General features: G+C 42.7%; 2 protein-coding genes across 2 annotated transcripts; both read left to right on the top strand.

The window, feature by feature from the left end:
- Positions 1-207: 207 nt before the first annotated feature.
- On the top strand, positions 208-2920 carry PtA15_11A561 (uncharacterized protein; the record flags this gene model as incomplete). The annotated part of the gene is made up of 16 exons (XM_053161482.1): positions 208-335; positions 406-435; positions 518-544; positions 642-719; positions 804-868; positions 960-1065; positions 1130-1213; positions 1294-1371; positions 1462-1539; positions 1637-1818; positions 1918-1936; positions 2011-2097; positions 2199-2300; positions 2371-2454; positions 2538-2740; positions 2841-2920. 16 exons carry the CDS (start codon positions 208-210, stop codon positions 2918-2920), a joined length of 1431 nt encoding a protein of 476 aa, XP_053025424.1.
- Positions 2921-4966: 2046 nt separating this feature from the next.
- PtA15_11A560 (uncharacterized protein) lies at positions 4967-14141 on the top strand (the record flags this gene model as incomplete). The annotated part of the gene is made up of 6 exons (XM_053161481.1): positions 4967-5031; positions 5152-5286; positions 5350-5430; positions 13615-13849; positions 13933-14015; positions 14087-14141. 6 exons carry the CDS (start codon positions 4967-4969, stop codon positions 14139-14141), a joined length of 654 nt encoding a protein of 217 aa, XP_053025423.1.
- Between the last annotated feature and the right edge of the window lie 340 nt (positions 14142-14481).

Below are 14481 nucleotides of genomic sequence, written 5' to 3'. Positions count from 1 at the left end.
CGGAATTGTATGTCAGAATAAAAAAGATCATAGAGACTGTCCACTGCAAGGCCGCTGGCGTAGGATCTTGTTCACCCCGGTAACATTGAATTTTCACCTATCAAACATCACGCAGGATCTATTGGAATACCGTTGCAAGCATTTTCCGTTCACGACTTGGGGTTGACCTCGGTATTGGAACACACAAATCACAAATATCCGCCTAGAATGATCTTTAACCCAGGTGCGCTAGTCGGTTATGTGGGACTGTTAATACTCATCTTGGAAACGCCAGTCCTTTCAATCCCGACACTACTGGAGCGAACGGCCCCCGATTTGGCAAAGGTTACACTCTCGTGGGTTTCCCAAAACACCTCTAGAGATGAATCTACGCATATTCTGAACTGAAAATCAACTTAAATCCAGTGGCGCCACGGAGTCAGCTGATTCAACACCGTGAGTAACCTCTTCGGAAGTCACGAAAATCGATGGAAATTGCTGATTCGACAACTGGTCTCAACGTGACAATGTGATTCAGGCAATCATCTCGAGTGTTAAACGATGTGTAAGCGTGCAACTGACCTCTGCCCCCGGCCGATTGTTGTGATTCTGAGCTTGACATGGGCCTTCCGCGTAACTCTTGATCACCTCCGAACGGGTAGCGGAGCTCAGATGAGGCTAGAGGTACCCTCAGGCCCATATGATATCCTTGAAGCTCAGAGGGACACTCACCGACCTGTGTAAGCAATTTTCCATAGTCTTCTGGTCATCAGTGGGATGATCAAGTCTTTTTTACTGTTATGTATCTTGCTCTATTGGGATAGTGGGAAAGACGACGGGCATGCCAAGCACATCCAGAATGGTCAAGGAACAAACAATATTCCGCAAGGTAAGTGATACATTCGTATGTAAAGCTTCGAAAAACTCTCGCAACTCCTCGATTATAACTTGTTCCACTTCGGAAAACTCAACCCAACTAGGAAAAAAAGGGGAGCCAGAAGATGGGAATGGCAATCATTTCAATCTGAATCCAGGAATGATTGATCACCCTGGAAAATATAAGATAAGACGAGATAAAGTATATATGTAAGTTTGCTTTGATATAGAGAACAGAAATTCAAACTCATCTGATGATTCAACCTGTTTATAGATCTATTGAGGACTTTGTTCTTGTGTCAGAGAAGTTCTTTCAGCTGGATAATATTGGAATATCCAGTTTGAAGAGATGGCTGGAGTGAGTAATTTTAGAATCAATGGAATGTCGCAACAACATTAATTTTTTTTTCATCCAATTTCCTTAATACCAATGATAAGAGCAGTGCTGGTTGGAAAATCTTATGAAATCCCTTACTTGGTTGATCATGCTTTGGCTTTTATGAAAACACATTTCAGGTGAGTTTTTCTTTTTCTGGTTTTGAATATTGTACATTCAAGTTTAGAAACACATTATTTGAGTCTCAATTGATCAAATTCCATTCCCAGTGAGAAATTCTTTAGTTTTTGTGAAGGTAGCTCTGAGTTACAGTTTAAAAACTTGTTCATGAAAAAGTTTGGCCTTCTGTATGTTGATTTTTTTTGCACTCCTAGAAGCAAAAAAGAGATTGATTCTTGACAGTTGAACTGATCTTTTGCCATACTGGATGCCTGGATGAAATAGTACCCTGGAGGAAGACATTGAACTTTACAACCCACATGCCTCAGAAGACCAAATAAGTTCAATACAACTGTTTGCATTGGGCACAAAAGCACTAGACAGAGAAGCATCCCCACTGCAGACTTATTGGTATTTCCAGCATCTTGAAGAAATGCTCAAACATTGGAATGATGTCTCATCCCCAGGTGGGTCATACTGAAATATTCTCTTTGTTTCAATTTGAAGAAAATAGTTCCTTGATTTACAATACTGACTAATTAAATTTGTTGTCCCATGTAAAACAGGCAAAGATACAGTATTGATGTGAGTGAATTTCTTTGGGGAGCAGTCAAGCAGCTGGAGAATCCATTTGTTGATCTAAAATATCCACAATCCAGTTCATGGGAAGATTTCCAAATTCTGTACCATAAATTCCATTTTGATATTGAAGCTCCATCATCTGAAAATTTGGCTGATTACTTGAAGTACGTCACACTTCTCTCAAAAGTTTCATATTGAATTCCAAGCCTAAAATCAGTATTTTTACTCAATTTATAACGTAACTCATTCTTACAAACAAATCTAGAAAATTGGCAATCTGGGACATCAATCATGAGAAGGAAGAAATATCAATTCATAAACTGATGCATTACACATTCCTTTATTTCTATGAAAAAAATCACCAATTGTAAGTTTTATTCTGACTATTTATCTGTTTACAAAAATTTTGCTGATTGAACTTCAATTAATTCTTGTAGTGGTGAGGGACACTTTCGAGTTGCAGATATGAATGACCTTCTTTATCTTGAAGACCATTGGGGGAAAATATTTTGTCATGAAATGTGTGTTCATTTCTTTGTTTTATTCATCCCAAAACAAAACATAAAAATGCTGAAATTTGTCATATTGGCAAACTGTTTCAAAGAACTACCAACAGAGCTATTGTTCAAAAGATAGATTCATTGGAGATTGCTTTATCAAAAGAGGAGAAGAACTCACTCATTACATTCCTGAAAAAAAGTTATAAGAAGGATTTTGAGGTTTCCACTGTAGAAGAACTGAACTTAAATGATTGGGAAATCTTGCTTGAAGATTGGAAGAAAACCAAAATTCAAAAAAATCCAAATGGTCAGTAAGAAATGTACTTTGGAAAACTTTCCTCACATGGATTCATATCCTTCATCCCAGTTACTTATGCTTTTATTTCTCTCTTTTCACAAATTCTCAGACTACCAAATAAGTGGGAATGACGTAGTGCCAAATGGAAGAACACCTTCACATATGCAAAAGGGGGATATTCCAATGTGAGCTTCTCAGCATAGTGTAAGACAAAAATCACAAAACTGATATACATCCAAAATTTATGTCAATTTTATCTCACTAGATCATTTAGGTACTTCATTATTCTTTCAAAGAGGTGTTTCAAATTGGATGATGAGAAAGTAAAAAAGTTGAAGAGTTCATTGCGGTAGGTGTTGTTTTGCATTGAAGATTATAACTGGATTTTGCTGGGTTTCATTGCTGACTTTACAAATCTTGAAAACCCAAACATGGAATTTTAGTGGAAAATATGGAAATGTTGATTTCATGAAGCTCTCAGAGTTAATTGATGATAGCTTAGTTTGGGTCAATACAAAAACTGAGTGAGTTTAAATTTTGTTCATTGAGTCTGAATCAAGTAAAACTGCTTACTTGTGTAAAATTTTGTCTCCAACTTCAGAGTGAAAAATGTTCCTGGGCGACTTGAAGGGAAGTCTGAGTTTCAGATCAAGACAAATCTGGTAAAACGGTTCAATCAATTGTAAGTTTGAATTGATTTTATACAAACTCCAAAGTGATGTGGTCACCTATAGACTGATTTTTGATAACAAAAAGAACCCTTGAAGAGAGTCTTGAGTTTTATCAGCCCCAGATACCAGAAATTGAAAGGAGTTTAGTTAGGAGGTTTGCATTAGGTTTAAATACAGATATTGAAGAACAATCATTCCCCAGAGATCATTGGAACTCAGTGGATATTCACAAACTTGTGAAACATTGGAGAAAGGTCTCAGGCCCAGGCAAGTATTTCCTGATCAATTTGAATTTCATGCTTGAATGATTCCAAATTTATTAATTTTGAGATTTTTTAATTTTGATTATGAAAACATTTCATCTACAGAGAAATATCCCCACATGATGTAAGTGACTGTCTTCCTAAAACAAGCAAGGGAAGATTTTTCCACTCATGTGATATTTGGCAATTCTAGCTCTTTGGCAGAGTTTGAAGATCTGGCACCACAATCATTACAGTTCAATGATGAATTATTGCACAATCTCCACAATTACTTGCAGTAAGTTTTATTCAAATTTGAACAACTTGAAATTGATAGGAACTCACTCAATGATTGAAACTCTAAATACATCCAGAAAATTAATGATTGGTGATATCAGTAATAAAAATCAAGAGTTTCCACTTGAAGAATTGATCCATTACACATTGATGTGGATCAAGGATAAAACTCATCTGCTGTGAGAATTCCTGTTTTTATTGATCTTTTGAACCCAAGTCTTCATTTTTGATTGATTTTCTTTCTGCTTTTTCAAGGAAATCACCTAGATGGGAAGGATTTAATTGGCCAAAAATAACCTGGAGCTTGGAAGAAGAAGAAAAAAAGAATTTCTGCAGACTGTATGCATTTTCTCCATCAATTTTAACATGAAAATAACATTTGGTTCTTGGCTAATCTTCTTTTTTCAAACACTTCAACCTGTGAAAAATAGACGCCTGCAAAAGAACATCAGATCATTGGAGCCAGATCTATCAGAAAATCAAATTTTGTCTATTTTAAAATATCTAAAAATTCGCTACAAGGACTATGCAGACAGGCTGGAACTTGTTTCTTTAAAATTCGAGGTGGACCAGTGGAAAAACTTGGAAAAAGATAGAAACCCATGTGAGTGAATTTGTTTAAAATGGCAGCAAAAGTTTCAGGATTTTGATTGCCCTATCTTCCAAGACCAAGGATTAGAATTGAATCCAAGAATCAGCAACCACACACCATCCCAAAATGACCAAGTAATCATGCCATCCCCTTCAAATATGGAATTCCCACCAACCAAAATAGCAACCCAGCCAAACAAAATCAGCTCCTCAGAACTGGATGCAGTAGTTAATCTGGAAGATCAAAATAAGTCCACACAATTTGAAAGAAAAGTTGAAGACATTAATCCTGGAGGACAGCACAGAACACTTCATCCTACAGAAACACTTCAAACCCAAGTAAAACAGGATCAAATGATGTAAGTTTTCTTGTGACTTATGTAAACTGGACTCCAAGCTCATGTGGAAGACCTCCCAACATCAGATCTGTCAGAATGTTCAGTATTGTTGGATCTCGTTTGTTCTCAAGGCGTCATCCTGATTTCAAGGAAATGTTCAAGTAAGTCATTCTCAGTCATCAAAATTTCACATTGACAAGAAATTCTGGTCTATTTTGTGGAACCACCAAATTGAAGAGGTTATGTGGCTGATTCTAAGTGCTTCAAAAACATATTATCAGAGAAATTAAGGATGTAGAATTCATGAAGATGTCAGAACTTGTTGAGTTTACCTCAAAATGGATAAAGAGCAAAATTGGAGGGGAACTTGATAAAGCGGCTACAATGGAGCTCTTTGAGTCAGAATTGGACAAAATGTATGTCTTCTCAAACACTCAACATGATTCCGGAGGAAAACTGATCACAAACTTCTTCTCTAGATCAATGGAAGAGTTTTTTGAGTTGAATCCTGGACTCCCTACCCATCAAAGGAATTCTTTCAAGTCATATGTGTCAAAAAGGTACAAAAAAAAGACAGGCAAATCTCCTGGGTGGTTACTGGATTTGGATCAAGTTAAAGGACTTTATGAAGAGTGGAAGAATAGGCCAAAACGTCACAACATTTTGGCTTGGTTTCAGAAAGTAAAATCTCTGCTTTCTGGCTTGTGGAAAAAGATGAAAGGAAGTATAAGTAGAGGTGCCAAGTGATCCACCAATTTTATCTTCTGACACATTTTTCCTTGAAACATAAAAGCAACGTTTTTACATGCTCAAAATCCAACTTGGTTAGCTTCCAATCAAAGGTGAAGCTTAAAGCATATCAAAAAATTTGTTGTCTCTTATTTTTAAGTTTCTGATTCTCATTATCTTGAAATCTAAACTTTACCAAAAGTTTCCCTGGGCCTCCGTTTCCTCAATTCCTGCTAATTTGTTCCAACTATCATACTACAGGCTGCAGCTCACAGATTGCTATCCAACCAGTGCATGTCTTCTTCAACTTCTCTTACCAATGTTGGTTCTGGCCAGGAAGTATACACCACAGGGAGCTTATCTGGAAATGTGCTGCTTCCTGCAGACAGTTCTGATTGTGATTTATCCAGAGGATGCCCATGGAGCATCCAGCAGAAGTAAGGCATGCTGAGCATCAGTTGGAAACTTCCAGAAGTGTCCAAGTGATGGCTGGCACCCAAAAACAGCTATTGGACATCAAAAACTCCCGTCCCTTGGACACCCCCAATTGAGAGTTTCCAATGGACATCTCAACAGTCCAAAAAGTTTCATATCCATTTAACACTTCAGCCAGAGAGAGTTTCCAATGGACACTAAACAAAGCTGTCCACCAGACACTCTTGGTTGAGAGTGTCCAAAAGACCGGTGGGGACAAGTGGTGTGTGGGGTGTCAGTATTGTTGTCATGACCTATCTAGTAAGCACCCCCTCAGCCCCAGCAGCAACGGTGCAACAATTATGATACACGTATTGTATAGGCTATAAATTGTATCATATTTTCATGCAGATACACGCAAATACGACAAATGTATTTTGTATTGGTCTCACCAAACAATTCCAATGATACATGTGTACACTTTTTGGAAAAAAAATGATACAGATACATGTATTTTTAATTTTTTCCAATACGATACAGTCCAATACAATTACATGTATTGTACTTGTTGCACCATTGCCGGCAGGCCCACCTAGGAGTTGTGAGTTCAACTTGTGGGCTGCATGCATTCCACTCAGCCCCCAACCCCCCTCCCCCCCATCCCCCAACCTCAGCATCCTGTGCACATCAAACCAAGCCCTTGCCCATTGGGGGCCTCCCTGATCCATCAGCTGCGCCAGCTGAAGTGAAACTTTGGCTATCTGGGTATGTTTGCTGATGTCCAATGGACACTTGCGTACCATCCAGCAGACGCTTGGAGACCATCCGGCGGATGTAATCTGAAGAAGAGTCCAAAATGAAGGAGTTAGAATTGTATCCCGTGGATGCTTCCTGCACTGAAAGAGCGGGACATCATGATGTCTGACACAACCTGTGGTGTATATGTTCACTGGATTAGAGGTGAAAATCAGAGTTTTGTCCCTTTTTTTCTTTGGCTATTAGCCAAAGAAAATAATGCATTTTTCTTTGGCTAAAAGCCAAAGGACAGCGGAGCTGGCCCGGCCAGCTCCGCTTTCCTTTCTGTTGCCAATCAGGCACGGCATCAGTGGCGCAGAGCCAGGGTAGTCCCAGGACAAGGTCCATCTCTGGAAGATTTATTAAGAAGGCGGAAAAAGGCATCCCGTGATTATCTATCACAAGTGTAAATGAAGCTTTGTAGTTCACCTTTTTGATATGGCCGTTGGCTAATCGGACGTTGCGGGGAGTTACTGGGATGACATCTATTTCTCCACGTTCCCAGAGTTCAAGAGCTACGGCTACGTCCAAATAGGCAGAACCGGCTCCGGAGTCGATGATGGTGTCACAAATTACGCCCCCAATGCCAAACTTGTAGTGGGGTAATGGTTGGTCCTTCTCGTCGACGGTGTTTAGCTCGAGTTCCGGAGGAGAGTCTCCAAGCCAGACAATACTAGAATTGGTCGGGCAAAAGCTTATCTCAGAATCATAGGATTTGGAGTTGCTGTTGAGTTGAGTCTAATCAACCTTGTTTTGTTTTAGTCTTTTGAAGGCAAGATCTACCGAGTCGGTATGTTTCTGTTTGGCTGGGAAGGTACTCTCAAGGTAGTTAAGCTCAATTTCCTTTGTGATACCGTGGACGGAGGCGCCCAGCGTAAATTTGAGGGCACGAGGATTCAAGGTGGAAAGAGAGGTTTTGATCTTTTTACATATGGCATGTGCTTCTACTTTGCGTTCAGCCTTGTTCCAGAGCTGTCGGTTCATTGTTGCAATACTCTTGTCAAACTTCTTTGGGAGGTTGTCGCTGATTCGCCGGAAGTTGTCGTTGATCTTCGCCCAGGAGTCGACGTCAGTGCTTATAGGTTCAATCAAGAAGAGATTTTTGAGTTTGGAGGTTCCGGGATCGGTGATTGGATTGAGATCGATTAAGTTCAAGGAACTCTTCGCAGGATTGCGGGTGAACTTAGGATTGAACTTAATTTTTCGATGTGAGGGACAGTCCTTGGATAAGTGTCCTATTTTGTTACAGTTATAACAGCAAGCCTTGCTTACATCCACAGCATCTAAGTCCATCGGAGTGGGCGTTGTCACCAAGTTTCTGCGGGATAGAGAAATTACTACCGGTGGGAAGCCGGTGATGGTTAGGAGTGAAGCTTCTTGAGGTAAAGGCTTGTTGGTTGCCGTAATTCAAGGGACTTCCACAAAGGTAGTTACTTTTTGCCAATCTATCATGTTCGCGGAGCGAGTGTGATAAATTGTCCAAAGTTTTGCACTTGTCGCCTAAGACCTTGACACGTAAGTGACCTGGCAAGTTGAAGGTGAACAAGAATTTCTTGTCATCGTCAGTCATTGTATTTGCGGGTAGCTTGATACTTAGTCTGGTGAATTGGTTGATATAATCTTCTGCAGTTGTATATCGGAGGGATTGGAGTTCGACACAAGTGTTGTATTGACTATGGGAATAATTAAACTGTGCCCGTAACTTACGGGTAAAGTTTGCCCAAGACATCTTGTTTACATTCAACTCGCTGACTAAGTTGTACCAAAAGGCCTTGGCGCTGTCTCTTAGATGTGGTACTACCATCAAGGTCCATTTATCCTTGGGTTGGCCATGACCTGTAAGGATGAACTCTATCTTCTTGATCCAGACATTGACATCATCCTTTCCGTCGAAGTTAGGGAGTTTGACGGAGACAGGATCCGGGTGGGGGTCACGGTCAACTCGCTGGTTGTTGTTTGTGTTTGCAGCCAATAGTTGTTGAATCTGCATTTTTTGGTTATTGATAACTTCTTCTTGGGCGGCGATCTGTGCCGCGTGGATCTGTCCGTCGATCATTTGAGCGCCCATTAATGGGCGCTCAATGTTCGGATGTTTCTAGATATGTTATAATGGTATTGAATTGGTTGTCGGCGGTTCTAGTGGCGGTAGAATAACAAGGATATAAGTTTATTTTGGTAAATAATCTATTATATGTGGTACTTATGGAAACGGCCTCGGATAGCTATTGGGATAAGTGATTTTTTTTTATAAGAGATCAGTTTTTAAGAGAAACTTACCGGTTCGCGACGCCGGTAGTAGAGGGTATGGAGGGATTTGAGTCGGGGTGGTTTGGAAGGTTTGGAGGTTAAGTGTGTTCTAATAGTTTATAAGAGTAATCAGTGTGAGTGTTCGAGTTTCTTTAATCTATGGGTTTCTTTGGGGAACGGAAAGATAAGATAAGAGAAAAGGGTTGACTCACAGAAATATTTCTGTGAAGCTCACCGGTTTCAGGTGCTGGAAATATACAAGCAAACTAAGTTGGGTTCTCATTGCAGGGAGCCGAAGGGCTATTTATGTTGTAAGAGAACAATAGGGAAGTGACGGCCCGATGAGAGTAAGGGAAAGAGTGACGAGTCCCATTAGATGGGGCTCTTAGTCTTTGCGAAGTACAAGGAGGTATTTGGAGAAGTCAGACCGAGTAAGGAAATATAATAGGGGGGTTCACGTTAGCCTGATTTTGGCTGCTTGTCACGGATGGTTTCAAATCTCATGCACCCTTCCTGCATAAACTTAAAAAAAATACTGCATAAGAATTGCCTTCAGAAAGGCCTTCAAAGGGGAGGTCTTGCTGAGAACTCTATTTATTTTCTAGAAAATCCTTGCATAGACCTGCATGAGCAGCCATCAATTTTTAAAAAGGTTTTTTGACTGATTTTGAAATCAGCCTAACGTGAACCCCCCTAATATACAGGATTTGAGATATATAAGGTAGCGAGGATCTACAAGATAGCCAAGAGCGGCAATGAAAATATAGAGAGGCCAAGAGCGGCATTCATAGATAACAGGAGACATGGCCGAGAGCGGCTTATAAGTGTGTAAGGTGCCTTGTCCGGTACAACAAGAAGGAGAGGGAGTAGACAAAGGCGGTTGGAGACCAAAGGAGATAGCCAACGGCTATTGCCTAAAATAGAGGTATGGTGGAAGTTACCGTACCCGGAAGCGGGGGACTTCACACCTGGGACCGTTAATGGAGAGTGACTTGACACCGCTTATGGCATGCGCTACATTGAGCCGTGTAAAAGCCTTGGGCTTGAAAAGTTGGAGTTGGTTGACAAAAAGCATTTAGGGACAGAGCTGTGTCAGCGCGTGAAAAGGATGAATTCCGGGGTATCCAGAGTAGGGCGGCAAGAATGGGAAGAGTATAAAAAGAGGAGCTTGTGAGGCAATATTTGTTGAGCTATGTTATATCTCTTTTCTTTTGTCTTTTATGCCTTACACATGTCACCACAGTGTCATCTCACATTTCACATGTATGTAGATTACCTGGGACCAGCGGTCGTGGAAGGACTCTTCTCATCCTTCCACAACCGCTCACACTTGCCTCGCTCCGTGCTCTGCTGGTCTCAGGTATGGTTCTTTCTCTTCTCCTTTCTCCTTTCTTTTGTTTTCTTTCTCTATGAGCTGCAATCCATCCTTCCACAACTGCTCACACTCGCCTCGCTCCGTGCTCCGCTGGTCTCAGGCCTGGTTCATCTCATTGGGGCAAGGCGCGTGAGGTGGTATTAGAGATCGCCGAGTGGACCCGGGTACCCGTGGCAGGTGCGGGTACCTGCGGTCATTTTGGGCATATACAGATACCCGGACTCGGACCCGGCACCCGTAGGGTGGGTACTGGCGGTACCCGTGGCGGGTATCACGGGTACCACAATTCAACCCTCTAGCCGGTCTATGCCGGCTTCGAGGGTGGTGTAACCTCTTAATGACCGACACAGGCCAGTCATCAAGGGTGTATATACCCTCTCGATGTCCGGCACAGAGCAGAAATTGGGAGGGTGTATGTACATATGCCCTCTCAATGTCCGGTCTGTGCTGGACACCAAGAGGGCATACAGTCTCAATGGCACAGACTGACATTGAGAGGGTGTGTGTTTACCCTCCCAATGTCCGGTCTGTGCCGGTCACCAAGAGTTTACACCACCCTTGAAGCCGGCATAGACCGTCATCAAGGGTTTACATACCCTCTTGGTGTCAGCCTTAGATATACATCAAGTATCTAAAAGACTGCAATAACTTGGTAAATAATAATAATTATTAAATATTATTGCAGAATCGGATTCCCATCATAAATTAAGGGGGGTCACCCACTCAAAGTACCCCCTTATTCCTATTCCTTCATGTACTAATTGTATAAATAAGAATTGGCCCCAGAAAGCGCCCAAAAAATAGTATTACATACAAAAATGTAGTAAAACAAATAAAGTACATAAAAATAAACTGTTGTACAGTAATGAGTAATATTACTCGTGTAAAAATACCCTGTGAAAGTATTTTGTAGACTTCTACTGAAGCTCTTTCACATGACAATTGGTTATAAATATGTCATGTGACAGAGTCAGGGAAATTAGTCTATTACAATACAAATAAATTGCCCACAGCCAAGCCCTTTTCACGGCTACACCCCTGGATACTCCCATAGGGAGAAAAGGACTCAGCGCTTACACCCACTGAGGTCCCCTCTATAAATAGAGGCCTATTTGGCCCTCAGGAAAAGATCCCCCAGACCATTCACCGCCCATAAACTGTAAGTTTGCCGTGAATATTCTCCTCTGCTGCTATTGTAGCCACTTTTCCTTATAAACCATCCCCAGCACGTAAAATCCACTGGATTAAACCCTTTGAATCATCAAAAATCCCTTATTAGCATATTTAAAGCTTTATCCTTGTAAGTAGTTGCCGTAAGACCACCGCCTCTGTCAAGCAGCCAATCAGTTTAAGCACTTACCACCTACTTTTTACGCCAAATTAATTCCCGGTAATTAATAATTACATATTATTAATTACATAATTAATCCCTCCTCTGTTACAGAGTGTAAAACCCTTGTAGTGGCCATATTTACCACGTAACAAGTTTGGTAATTTAAATTACCAGTGTTTAAATCAGTACAGTTATGGTACTAGGGCCCAAAACCCTTATTCTGACGGGTTTTCTGCCCTAAGTTTCATAAACAGAGCTGTCACTTGGTGCCCGGTCTGGGCCGGATATCAAGAGGGATGTCTGCGTGTGAGTTCTCGATGTCCGGTTTGGGCTGGACATCAAGAGTGATGCCCTCTTGGTGTCCAGCACAGACCGGACATTGAGAGGGCATATGTACATACACCCTCCCAATGTCCGCTCTGTGCCCGACATCAAGAGTGTATGCCCTCTCGGTGTCCAGCATGTGCTGGACACCAAGAGGTTTAGGTTACGGGGGCGGCCATGATCACACTGCAAAAGGTTGTCTGTGACTGCTCGTCTCCAGACCTTTCGCAGCGGGTACCTGGACGGGTACCCGCCATCCAAAATTTACATACCCGGACCCGCCCACGGATACCGGGTACCCACGGGCAATCTCTAGGTGGTATTGATCCCTAATTATTGTGCACCTCATGCAGACCTGATCTGATTACTCTTTAGATTGACCAGTCCTGTGACTGGTACACGTTTTGGGCACGGCATTGAACCTGGTACAGGGGGAACCGCTGCCTGAAATTTGTACCATGCACAGGACCGGTGAATTTAAGGAGTTTAATTTTTACGGATTTACTTTGCGCACGGAGGAAAAATCATTGCGCACGGTAATTTCCGTCCATGGAGGACGCGCCGTAGCTGTACATTGTTCAGACGCTGAGTTCTAGAAGGGCTTAGCCTCTAATCAGCCTCCTAGGGGAGCCCAAAAATCCTGTCAATATGTCCAGCTAGTTCCAGGCCCCCCAATGTGTGGGTTGGCTGCGTGAGGAGCCCACTCATCTTTTGTCCAGGGCGCCCGCGTACACCACGGGTGCACTAAAAGTTTTCAAGGTTGTTCTGAAGACCAAATTGGTTGAAGAGTGGTTTTTGGAACGAAATTGGTCTGAACTTGGTTCAGGAACCAATTTAGTTACCAAAATGGTTCCAAAAACCATTCTGTGAGAGAATGAACACTGTCCCCACAGAAGATTGGTTTTCAGAACCAATCTTGTAACTTTTTCCCAGATGTTGTGGGATTGGTTCTGGAAACCAAAATGGTTGGTGCAAAGGTTATCAAAACCAAAAGTGTTGCTGGAGCAGTTCCCAGAACCAATGAAAGTTCCCAGAAATATTTCTTGGAACCATCCTTAAGTATGTAGGCAGGCTGCGGGCCCACGCAGCCACTTAAAGTTATACCAATGTTTATGTCCGACCGGAGACTTGCAAATATCCCCCCAGTTGCTTTCATCTCGAACACTTCATTAGGGGGGTTCACGTTGCAAAAAAAGCAATGCTGATTTCGTCTGCTCATGCAGCTGTGAGTAAGGTTTATGCCTTGCAGATTGCTTCCAAAGGGGAGCTGCCCAGCCAAACCTTTTTGCTTTCTCACGATTTTCACAAGCTGCATCTGCTGATTTTTGAAATCAGCCTTACGTGAACCCCCCTATTACCTTTGTCCCTCCTCTCCACCTACCAAGCAACTCCCTCAACTTGACTTCCGCTAATTGAAGACCCCTTCTCTCTTGGTTTCCGTCCCATTTAGATTGGTTAATCTTTGGGACCCGTTTTCACTTGTGGTGTCTCCAATCTGAGTAGGACACTGACTTCTTTTCCTGACAGGGGCCTGACGATTGTCGACTACAAGCTCAACTTCAGCCCCGACCGGCCGGCCGACAAGCTGCATGCCCGGGTGTCCAAGCGGCTTGCCAACTGCTGTGAGCGCAACGGCGGGCTGTACATCAAGCTGGGCCAGGCCATCGCCATCCAGGCCGCCCTCCTGCCCCTCGTGTACACCCAGGCCCTTGCAAGCATCTTCGATGCCGCCTGGCCGATGCCCTTCCGCCACGTCCACCAGGTCTGCAGCCAGGAGCTCCCCAGGGGCATCGACCACCACTTGGAGACCTTCGACCCCCCATCGCCTGCGGATCCTTTGCCCAGGTCCATCGCGCTACCCTCAAGGGCTCCGCAACACCCGTCGCCGTCAAGGTCCAGCGGCCCAACATCCCCATCCAGATCGAGCTGTCAGCCCCTCCAACCCCCCTCCACCCCACGCACACTTCCTTTTTTGTAGAGACCTGTTTGCCTACCGCAGCCTGCTGTACGTCTACCAGAAAGTCTTCGACCTGCCCGTGTACTCCATTGCCTAGTGTAAGCCTCCCACCCCCCGCGCGCACCTTGAGCCCGCGTGCTGACAGATGCCGATCGCTTGATCTTCCCTGGTCAGAAGCAATCTTTCGAGTAAGCATCTCCATACTTATCTACAAGAAGGATTGGGCCCTGCGGGATGGAACAAGATGAGGAGTGTCTCTTATGCAATACTGTCTGTTCTTTACCGTGCTCTTTACCGTTACTTCCGCGGCTTCCACTACTTTAGGGCTGCATTATAATTAGCTTTTTTCTGCTCCTTGTGTTTTACTGCTTGGAGCTTGATGTTTACTGCTTGCACTGCTTGCTACTCAATGTACTTGATAAAAAAAATACTACAGC

Source organism: Puccinia triticina, chromosome 11A (assembly GCF_026914185.1).
Source record: "Puccinia triticina chromosome 11A, complete sequence".
In the NCBI taxonomy this organism is placed as follows: Eukaryota; Fungi; Basidiomycota; class Pucciniomycetes; order Pucciniales; family Pucciniaceae; genus Puccinia; species Puccinia triticina.
This window is presented reverse-complemented; position numbering and strand designations above follow the sequence as displayed.